The sequence below is a fragment of the Arachis ipaensis genome, chromosome B06 (genome assembly GCF_000816755.2).
Source record: "Arachis ipaensis cultivar K30076 chromosome B06, Araip1.1, whole genome shotgun sequence".
Classification (NCBI taxonomy): domain Eukaryota; kingdom Viridiplantae; phylum Streptophyta; class Magnoliopsida; order Fabales; family Fabaceae; genus Arachis; species Arachis ipaensis.
In genome coordinates this window covers 18,297,113-18,308,310 of record NC_029790.2, presented here as the reverse complement: position 1 = coordinate 18,308,310, position 11,198 = coordinate 18,297,113, and the positions used below count along the sequence as shown (strand labels likewise).

The following is an 11,198-nucleotide window of genomic DNA, read 5'->3' as shown; positions in this document are numbered from 1 at the left end:
GAATCATGTAAACTATTTTCTTAGGTGTTAGGTTATAGTTATGCTCAAGTGTAACTTTTCGAACCTTTCAAATACCGTTTTTTTTTTTGTCAAAATATATGGACATCAAAGTCCGAGAATTTGTGCAAGTTTAAAGTTTGTGGGCTTTTTTCCTATCTAATCTGTTGTAATGCTTTTCATCCCTTAAGTAGGACCTATTACAAAAGAACTTTTGTCTTACAATAATTCTATCTTCATCCCTCGCATAGCCTCTCTTGGATACTTTAAATCCATAGCATCTCCCAACACTTAAAATAAAATTCATACGCACGCTCCTTGCTTCGAATACCTTCTTCATTATGTCCTCTAAGTTTAACTCTATCACCTTTTTGTACTCAAAGCCATCCTCATCGGAATATAAGTCACCATTCTGGAATTCCTGCTTGTTGACTAGATTATTGTTTTCCCGAATCACTTTCTTCATATGACATTTCCATTATTTTTTCCATTCGAAAATTATATTCCATCTACCAAATTCGAACCAAACTCAACTTCATTTAACAAGTGAATACTAACTAAACCAACAATAGCCACACAACAATTCGAAAATAACCTATCAATATTAACAACGACAATATGCTATAATTAAACTATTGTTAATCTCTTAATTCCAGTCCACAAGGTTCAATCAATCATTTTCATACAATATATTATAACATTTTTCCCTCTTGCTTAACACTAATGCAAAAAAGATTGGAGCGGTATAAAAAAGAAACTCATGTTATAAGATACACATTTATACTACCTTAATTATACTATCCTTCAAAATCATAGTCCCATTATTAATGATATTTTTTGTTTAAAAAATTTGTATTTTTTATTGAAGCAAAATATTTTATTTTTCTATACGTACTAGATGGCAGATATTATTAAAAGTATTACTACCACATTTATTTAGACATTTTTTAATAAATAAAGGAGTTCAAACTTCAATAAGAAGAATTTATAAAAACACAAAAGTCTTAAACAGACTCATATCAATAGTCGAATAAGACTCAATAATTAAATAACATCACTAATATTTACCCAATCTTGTATTTAAAAAACTTTTTTTTTACAGAAAATAATTTGTAGTTTATATCCCTGAAAAAAAAAAAAAGACATAAATGAGAACAAGTCCAACAAAAAAATAAAAAATAATCAACCTACCAATTAGTCTTAATAATGGTCATTATTAATCCTAAAGTTATAAAAGTGTCTAACCATTTCGTAGAAATTACATTGTTAATTTGACGATTTTTGACCGTTTTTATTCTCTATAAAAAATAATTGTCATTTAAAAAACTCATCTAATGATAAAGTTACGATAGAGAAAAGGAGAATAATAATCCCTAAAAATCAATAAATTGTATGTATAAATTTTTAATTTTTTAGTTTGGCTTCTTTTTAATTTTTAATTTTTTTTCTTAACTTATATTTTTTATGTTAGCCACTCTTAACGCCTTTGATTTATCCAAAGCAAATTTTGCAAATTATCTTTTTACACTTGAGAATTAGTCATATCAAAAGTTATTGTATAGTATTAGGCAAATGTGTAGCCTATTAGAGTGCTTCCAAGCAAAAGAAAAAATAATTTATTAACAATACTAAATAAATAAAGATGAAGGGTAAGGTTAGAGGCGAAATTCATATACAACAGAATCCACAATTCACCTCCTCCTGCAGCTCGTAGCCGTCCGATCAGATGACGGAGTCACCGTCGGATAGGCGGTGTAAGCGCAACGCCGGCCCAAATTGCCGGTGCAGCGGGGTGGCGTCGCTGGGAAAATCGTTCTGCGAGAAACACTTGCAGCAGCGTGCGCTTCAAGACCAGAAACGCAGAATTAAGAGGAACGAAGGGAACGAATCGGAGCGCAGGTCCAACAAGACCAAGAGGAGGCTATCGACCGCCGATGACGTCAGTGCCGGATCCGAATTGGAAGTTTCCGTGTCCGAATTGATTGAAAACTCCGTCAGAAAGAAAAAAAAGAACGTGACGAAGAAGAAGAAACTGCTTGATCAAGTTAGCTCAGCTTGATTTTTTTTTTAAATGACTGCTACTGTAATTTTGGTTTAATTTTGTTAAGCTCTAGAACTGGAAATGTAGCATCGTTGTTTCCAACAGTGTTGAGTCGTTTGCATTTTCAGGAGAGTGTAAATGAGTGTGGTATTCACGAGGACTCTGACAGGGGAATTGAAGATAAGAAACAAATGGTGAGGAAACTGCTATGTCGTGATCATTTATGAATTGCGACTGGTGGTGTTTAATTTTTTAGAAAATTCACATTTATTAATCTTCATGATCATTATTTTTGATTTTAATGATGAAGGCTTAACTTTTATTTTCACTACAATGTTGGCTCCTCAGGGTAGCAAAAGCAAGGAGGGTGGAAGTTTGATGTGTCATCAGTGCCAGAGGAATGATAAGAGTGGAGTTGTCTTTTGCTCAAAGTGCAACAGAAAACGCTACTGTTATGAATGCCTTGAGAGGTGGTAAGCTTTGCTCTTCCTGATGTTAATATTTTGAGAACTTGAAAACTGTTATATGCAGTCATCTTGAAGGAATTAATAATCTTCCCATTTTGATATAAGGTGAATAGCCTTTTACCTTTACTACTTTAGAGTTTCCAGCCTCTCACTGATTGTCTTGAATTAGGTACCCAGGTAAAACCCAGAAGGAAGTTGAGAATGCATGTCCATTCTGTTCAGGCAATTGCAATTGCAAAGCCTGCTTGCGGGAGGTTCCAGTGCTTATGGTAGATGGCATATGATGAAACTTGGAAACTTTTGAAACTTGCTTACCTTATGTCCTTGTTTAACTATCTTCTTTGTTTTAACAGGACCGAGAGGTAAATTCCAGTGTCAAATTACATCGACTGCGCTACTTACTCTATAAAGCCTTGCCTGTTCTGAGGCATATTCACAGGGAGCAAAGCTTAGAACTAGAGATTGAATCTAAAATAAGAGGTATTATGTTATGGGCCAGTCTATAGAAATTTAGTTTCTTTGAATACTGTCTTTAATTTACTTGCTTTAATGATTCTGGGTATTAGGTGAGCAACTGCAAGAAAAAGGCATAGCAAGAACAGAGCTAGACAAACGTGAGCGCTTATACTGGTACGTTTTCTGAGTTTCGTAACCATTATGTTCCATCATATTTGCCTTTGATCTATCACTCTATCTAGGACTTTTGTGTATAGAATGATGCACTTGGTATAAATTCGTTGCGACAAGGTTTTGTAGCTGCAAGGGTTGGATTACTTCCATCTATAATTGTGTCAGTCCTATGTTGGTCTTGAACTGACTGCCTCCATTATAAATGGCAGTGACAATTGCAATACGTCTATAATTGGGTTTTACCGGAGCTGCCCCAATCCCAGTTGCTCTTATGATCTATGTCTCATGTGTTGTCAAGAGCTTAGGGAGGGTTGCCAACCTGGAGGCATAGAAGCTGAAACATCCCAGGAACAATTTTCTGAGAGAGCTCATAATCATGATTCATCAAGAACTAAGAGTAAAAAACAAAATAAAAGATATGGATGGGAGAGCCAGCTTGTGCCTACGAATTTTGATTTTCAAGCTGACATGTCCACCCCCTTCCCTGAATGGAACGCTAATACAGATGGTAACATTCCATGTCCACCAAAACAGCGTGGAGGATGTGGTACCACATTGCTAGAATTGAGACGTACTTTCAAATGTAACTGGGTAGTGAAATTGCTAAATAATGCTGAGGACCTCACCAGAGACTACACACCGCCTGATGTTGATATTACTGAAAAGTGCTCTTTATGTCAGAAAAATACTATTGAAGGAAAAACCAATCTTGAAGCCCGTAGGGCAGCATTCAGAGATGATGATAATGATAATTTCATATATAGCTCAAATGCCCGTGATATTTCTGATGATGAAATTGAGCATTTCCAGAGGCACTGGATGAGGGGAGAACCTGTTGTTGTGAGAAACATTCTAGATAAGACATCGGGTCTTAGCTGGGAGCCAATGGTTATGTGGAGGGCTTTAAGAGAAACAGGCTCCAAAGTGAGGTTTAAAGACGAAACTCGAAGTGTAGAAGCTATTGATTGCTTTGATTGGTGTGGGGTAAGTCATGCAAGTTAATCATTTCAAAGAATTTGATCTATTGCAATGAAAATTTATTTTATTTACATGGTTCAGTTTCACAGGTTGAGATCAATATTCACCAATTTTTCCAAGGCTACCTAGAAGGTCGAATGTATAAAAATGGGTGGCCAGAAATGCTGAAATTGAAAGATTGGCCCACATCCACCACTTTTGAAGAGCGCTTGCCTAGGCATGGCACGGAGTTCCTCATGGCACTCCCCTACAGGGATTACACTAATCCAAAATCTGGGACTTTGAATTTTGCCTCTAAACTTCCTGATGACTCACTAAAGCCGGATTTAGGACCCAAAACATATATTGCTTATGGATTTTCTGATGAGCTTGGTAGAGGAGATTCTGTGACAAAGCTGCACTGTGATGTGTCTGATGCAGTAATTTCTTCTCTAGGGACTCCTTTCAATTTTATTTTCTGAATATTGCCATTTTTCTTATTAAAAAAATGTTATTTGTAAATTGTACCCTCTTTTATTGCTTACACATATTATGGAAAGGTTTAGGTTAATCATGTGATATTTATAATTACAAAATTTTCCAACTATTAGACATTTGATAATCTTGTCCATTTCTATCTCCAAGTTTTCCTCTTGGAGATTGGTAAAATAAAACTTATTTTCTTTTCTTTACTTACTCTTTATGATCTTCCCTGCATGATAATTCTATTGAATTTGTTCTTGTTTCAAAATGAAACCTCTAATACTTCTATTGAATTTGTGTTTATAGTTATTGTCTTTCTGAGTTCATTTGGACGGGAGGAATTTGGTTTATGAATGGAGTCTAATCAATGTTAAAACTCCTAGCCTCCTTTTTTGACATTGTTTTAACTAGGTGTATTGTGTACCTTATAATACTATAGATAATGTAACATAAATTTGTGATTTAGGTCAATGTGTTGATGCATACAACCAAAGTGAAGATAGATCCTTGTCGGAGAAAAATAATAAAAGAATTGCAGAAAAAATATGCCGAAGAAGACTCTCGTGAACTTTTATGTGAAGCTTTAGGAGATGCTGATGAAAGACCTAAATCTGAAGCATTGAGCCATGATCCGAAGGCAGACATTGGAATTGGTAATATTTCACCAACTAGCCACGTGGATCAGTGCATTCCATCTATATGTGAAGAAGGCAAGAGTCAGAAGTTAGAAACACATGATCTATCTGCAAGTAGCTTAGCTAATAATATGAGCAATAAGGAAGACAGAATGAGGATTGATTTTTTAGATGATAAGGAGCCTGCTGGTCCTGAGCTGAGAGAGTCAAAACAAGGCCTGGAGAAAGATACTTTGCAAACTGAAGATGGAGCTGAGGTTGCCCTCGGTGGTGCTGTTTGGGACATCTTCCGCCGGCAAGATGTCCCTAAGCTAATTGAGTACTTAAGAAAGCACAAGAATGAATTCCGTCATATAAAAAATCATCCTGTAGATTCTGTGAGTAGCTTTGCCAGTCATTGTTGATGCTCTCTCCCATATCTGGAAAGGGCTAAGTCAGTTTTTTAATATACTGTTTTTTTTACAGGTTATACATCCTATTCATGATCAAACTCTGTTTTTAAATGAGAGGCATAAGAAACAGCTGAAAAAGGAGTTCGGTAAGTTTTTCAATTAGTTTTCTTAGTTTAGACTTGGTTGAAACGTAATACCACTCCACATTAAAGATCCTCCTTTTTTATGCAGATGTTGAACCATGGACCTTTGAGCAACACCTTGGGGAGGCTGTCTTCATTCCAGCAGGATGTCCTCACCAAGTGAGAAACAGACAAGTAATTCATCATCTTGTGACAAACATGTCATTTTTCTTCGGTCCAACATGTCTGTTTTTAAGTTCTAGCAAATTTCTCTTCTTTTTTGGTGGGATAAGGTTTTTTTTGTTGTTAACAAAGTTGTGGATACTTAAATATTCGAGTCACTTTTTGCAGCCACTAAAACGACCTAAAGTAAGTGTCTATGGAAAAGGTTGGCATTATGGTAACAAGGCGTTACATGTTGAAAAAATTGAATTAACTAGAAGAATAAATAGTATATATTTGAGTCCCCCATCCAATTCCTTTAATTACTTTTAGTTCCCATGGGGTCTGAGGCGAATAGTAATAGTAATGCCAATGCTGAGGCCCAAAAGAAACAAGAGGATGGGACTAATGAAGCAATTATGCAGAATAACCCAAGTAGCAAAAGGGTGAGGAAACCTCCCATATGGATAAATGACTACAAGAAGTAAGTATGAGTGCGTCACAAAAAATTATTAGCTTGTGCTGAGGTTAGAGTTAGTTACAACAGATTGGGAAATGGGTTGTGATATAAAAAGGAAATTATAGGGTAAGAAAAGGAATGATAGGTATTATGTTGCTATTTGATATTGCAGACCTCCCTTGAGCTCAGGGTGGTATTAGTATACTGTTTCATTGATTTTTGCCTTGTATATCAATTGAGTACTTTATATGTCAATTGAGTACACTTATTCTCCTTTGTCATATTGCTACTGTGATTGTTGTGAATTGCTGTGAATGTTTATAGTGCCTATTAATTAGTGCTTTCATTGAGAGGAAATGGAGCCATGGCCGACGGAATCCATTTGACCCGACTGGAGGAACTCACCTTGTCCAACAAACAGGAGGTAACCACTCTTAGCCGCGGGTTGGTGGAGGCAAATGAGAGGATCACCGATACGCAAATTCAACTCACAAACATGGACTCCTTACTGCGATCTATTGAGAAGTTGCTACGTGAAAACTTGAAGCTGAAAATGAAGGCCGCTGATTATGGCCCCATTGGTGACGATGCCGCAGATGGCTGTTCCGGTGTTGGATCAGTAAGCATGTGCACTAAACAGCCGTGGCCTGGCTAAGGGTGAAAGTCGCCGATCTCTCCATGTTTGACGGCGAAAGAGTGGAAGATTGGGTCTTCCATGCCGTCAGCACTTGGAGACGTTCGAGATACCCGTGGAGCAGAGAATTCGGGTGTTATCGTTTCATTTGGTGGGTATGCATGGTATTGATGGGCATTAACAACAGCATCACCTACACCTACACCTGGGACACATTTCTGGAGGCGCTAGTAGTCAGATTTGGGAAGAATCTCTTCTATGACCCTTGCACCGCCATTAAAGAATTGAAGCAGAGTGGATCGGTGGAGGAGTACGAGAGCCAATTTGTAGAGTTGACCAACAGGATCAATGGGCTGAATGAGGAGTGGATCATCTCCCTCTTTGTTGTTGGGCTTCAGGACCAGCTCAAATGTGAATTGCTCCTAGCCCAACCCACATCTTATGTCCAGGCCGTTTCCATCGCTAAACTCCATGAGCAGAAGAACGCGACAATGCTGGGCTTATCTCGGGTCGGTAGCAATAAGGCCACAGTAGCCCAGAACCTGCCCCGGTTTGCTCCTAACAGAACCTTAGACTCAAGAGTTCTCACCCAACGACTACCCCTTCCACGAGCTCCATAGCCTCCGCTAACACACCCTCTTCTTTCCCAACACCATAAACAACCCCACCGGCATTTAACACACCCTCTTATTATTGCGATTAACGTTACAGCCAGGGGTATCGCTGCAAGGCTTCTTATCAGCTTCTCGTAGGTGAAGAGGAACTCCAAGAGCTCTTACATGGCACTGCCGGAACACTTGAAGAGGAGAATGACTCTGATTTGGAAGATGAGGGACATGACGAGGAGGAACAACCTCCACGAATCAGTCTCAACGCCCTTGCCGGGGAGCTTCACCCTGAGACTGCAGGTGAAAGGGACACACGCCAACCGACCCCTGCTGATTTTGATTGACGGCGGCAGCACCCACAACTTCATTAAAGGGTCAATTCACTCAATTGCCAGGAAGCTCAATTTTCCTCTTACCCCCACACCAACACTTCAATGGTGGACAATGGCGACTCCATTAATTGTGCTGCTAAATGCCAAGATTTTTCATTATTGGTGTAAGGGTATAACTTCTCCGTGGACACTTAGGTTGTGTTTGTTTACAGGCATGGGATACTAACATAGAGACACAGAGACACAAAATCGTGTTTGGCTGATGAGACATGGACAGAGACATTGTGTCCAGAGACACTAAATTAGTGTATTTTGTGTCTATCCTGGCAGGAAGGACACAGAGACATTAACAAGAGACAACTTATTTTTCATTTTTTCTTTCATTATTCTGGTTAGTTTTTCATAATTATATTTTTTATTATTATTATATTTTTCTTCCAAAATTTTTTGAATGAAAAAAATGAGAATAAATTAGACTTTCATAGTTTGTTCTAGTTTATCACCAAACAAAATATAAGAATACTAATTTTTCTGTCTCTATCCTTTGTGTCTTGTCTTGTTCTGTTCTCAAAACCAAACGCAGCCTTATGTACTGGACCACAAAGGCGCAAATGTGGTCCATGAAGCATTATATGGGTTTCTAGCTCGGACCATTCCGGGGTATGTGCAAAGTGGGAAACCACACTTTAAAAGTTAGCTGTTAAGGGGGAAGAACCACTCTCCTTATATACAACATCAAGCATTCCATACTACTTGATGTGGTACTTTGAGCACCCATAATACCCAAGTCCCTAACAATACACCAGCCCTGAGAGCCGACATCCACGGCGGCTTCACTCTATCGACACTGACCCAACGGGCCACTTTGCTACGGTCTATCAGTGCCTATAGGTAGCCCTTTCCATAGCGCCAACGACTACGCTCTGATACCATTGTTAGGTATCTAAGGAAAGTGGGAAACCACACCTTAAAAGCTAGCTGTTAAGGGGAAAGAACTACTCTCTTTATATACAACATCAAGCATCCCATACTACTCGATGTGGGACTTTGAGCACTCATAATACCCAAATCCCTAACAGAGTCTCTTTATATGGAACTGAAGTTTCGCCCTCCAACAAGCATAGAACCGAATGAAACGCCTGGCTGATAGTCATCGTTGAGAGAAATTGTTCAATGCCGATGATTGGGTTCTGTTGAAGCTGCAACCATATAGGCAAAGCTCAATGGTGGTTCGTGGTAACTTAAAGCTTGATAAGCAGTTTTATGGGCCGTTTAAGGTGCTGCAGGGGGTAGGGGATGTCGCATACAAGTTGGAACTTCCAACTGGCAGTGCTATACGTATGGATGAAAGACTACGAGAAGTAAGTATGAGTGCATCATTGGGAATTATTAGCTTGTGCTGAGATCTGAGTTAGTTACAACAGATTAGGAAATGGGTTATGATATAAAAAGAAAATTATAGTGTAAGAAAAGGAATGATAGGTATTATGTTGCTATTTGATAGTGCAGACCTCCCTTGAGCTCAAGGTAGTATTGGTATACTGTTTCATTGATTTTTGCCTTACATATCAATTGAGTACTTTATATGTCAATTGAGTACACTTATTCTCCTTTGTCATATTGCTACTGTCATTGTTGTGAATTGCTGTGAATGTTTGTAGTGCCTATTAGGGTCATTATCAAGGTCCAACCATTTATGTTTCTTATTGCACACGTATGCGGTTGAGAGAGTGATTTGTATAATTAGCAGCACATTTTCTTCCTACTTTTATTTGAAAATGGACTTCATATGGTTCCATCTACCATGCTAACCAATATTATTTTCTTATAAATTGTCTTAAACTTGTTTTTGTTGATCAGTCTTGTATAAAGGTTGCTCTTGATTTCGTTTCTCCGGAAAATGTTGGAGAATGTTTACGACTAACTGAAGAGTTTCGTTTGCTCCCAAAACACCACAGAGCCAAGGAAGACAAATTGGAGGCAAGCTTTTATATTATATCTTTGTTCTTTTGTACATGTCGATGAGTCTTGTTCGTCGCCCTGTTTCCTACATAACTTCTATAAAAATATTATGTGTCATGGAAAGTGCTTGACAGTTTTGTGCAATTCTCTCTGTTTACAGGTTAAGAAGATGACGCTTTATGCTGTAAGTAATGCTGTTAGACAAGTCAAACAAATAATATCGGTCAACGAGTAAGATTGGTTCTACTATCTTAGAAGTTTGTTCATGTTTTAGCTACTTCTGCCATTGTTTTGACGAATACTTGTTACAGTTATAAACAGATTCCCCTTTTTCTTAATAACATTTAGGTGAATAAGATTATGAAATATGAAAATGACAAAATGTATCACTGCCATGTTATAATACCTAGCTTTTTTAGCTGATGCAACAATATCTTGTTAAAATGTGTTTGTAGTATTATTACAATCTTACTTTTAGCCAGTTCAGCATTTTTGTTCTAAACTTTTTTGGTTTAGTCTAACAACATCTGGGAACCTTTGTCAAAAGAGCTTTAGGAAAAAGCAAAAAACAGAAAACATATTTGGTGTCTAAACTAGTATTTTTTAGGCCAACAAAGAAAGACACACTAGACAGGGAAGCGAAAGAGAAAGAGCTAAATATCTATTAAATTCTAAACTTCTTTTTATATATATAGAAAAAAGTAAAAAAATATATTATTCTCCCTACTGATGCGGGGTCCATATTTCCTCCACTGTCTACAAGACCCGCCCGCTTTATCCATTTCACGGATAGGAAAGAAATTTGGGAGGAATCACGATTCTGCTCCGGTTACATTAAATATTCCACCCCCCTTGAGTAAAGGAAAATGGGTAGAGAAATATATTATTTTATCATTGGATACAGCCAACGGTTCTGGCCCCTCATTGCCGAACTTATATTTCTCTAATCTGTTCCCCCACAAACAAAATCAGTCTCTCACACTTGCCAAGGCATTCTCAGATTATCTCCTGCATGCCTGCCTATTTGACTGGTTTGATCCTGCATGTGCAACTTTAATTCACTTTCACGACGTATAATTATAAACATCCAACTCTGGATATAACTACTAGTTCGCTGAAAGTAGTTTTAGTGATGCTGTCCAATTTTAAAAATAAGTTATAGAGTATTATTTGTATATATAATATGTCAATTATTATGCTGACTTACAATATTTACTATTAGATTTTATCATTAGATGATATATGAATTTCACACAAATTACATTTATATCTCATCCGCTAACAGATGATGCATGAACCAGCACCAGGTTTCATCC

General features: G+C 37.6%; 1 protein-coding gene across 8 annotated transcripts; it reads left to right on the top strand.

The window, feature by feature from the left end:
• Positions 1,639–10,309, top strand: LOC107645693 (lysine-specific demethylase JMJ25). 8 transcript variants are annotated; one of them, XM_016349767.2, is made up of 13 exons: positions 1,639–2,041; positions 2,167–2,232; positions 2,387–2,511; positions 2,675–2,774; positions 2,859–2,985; positions 3,072–3,135; positions 3,345–4,119; positions 4,203–4,532; positions 5,042–5,587; positions 5,676–5,748; positions 5,834–5,919; positions 9,781–9,900; positions 10,043–10,309. In XM_016349767.2, exons 1-13 carry the CDS (start codon positions 1,724–1,726, stop codon positions 10,115–10,117), a joined length of 2,805 nt encoding a protein of 934 aa, XP_016205253.1. In that variant the 5' UTR covers positions 1,639–1,723; the 3' UTR covers positions 10,118–10,309. The 8 variants fall into 8 exon arrangements, with proteins under 8 accessions (XP_016205253.1, XP_020959836.1, XP_020959837.1 ...); XM_021104177.1 differs by lacking the exons at positions 9,781–9,900; positions 10,043–10,309 and adding an exon at positions 6,700–8,291; XM_021104178.1 differs by lacking the exons at positions 9,781–9,900; positions 10,043–10,309 and adding an exon at positions 6,685–8,291.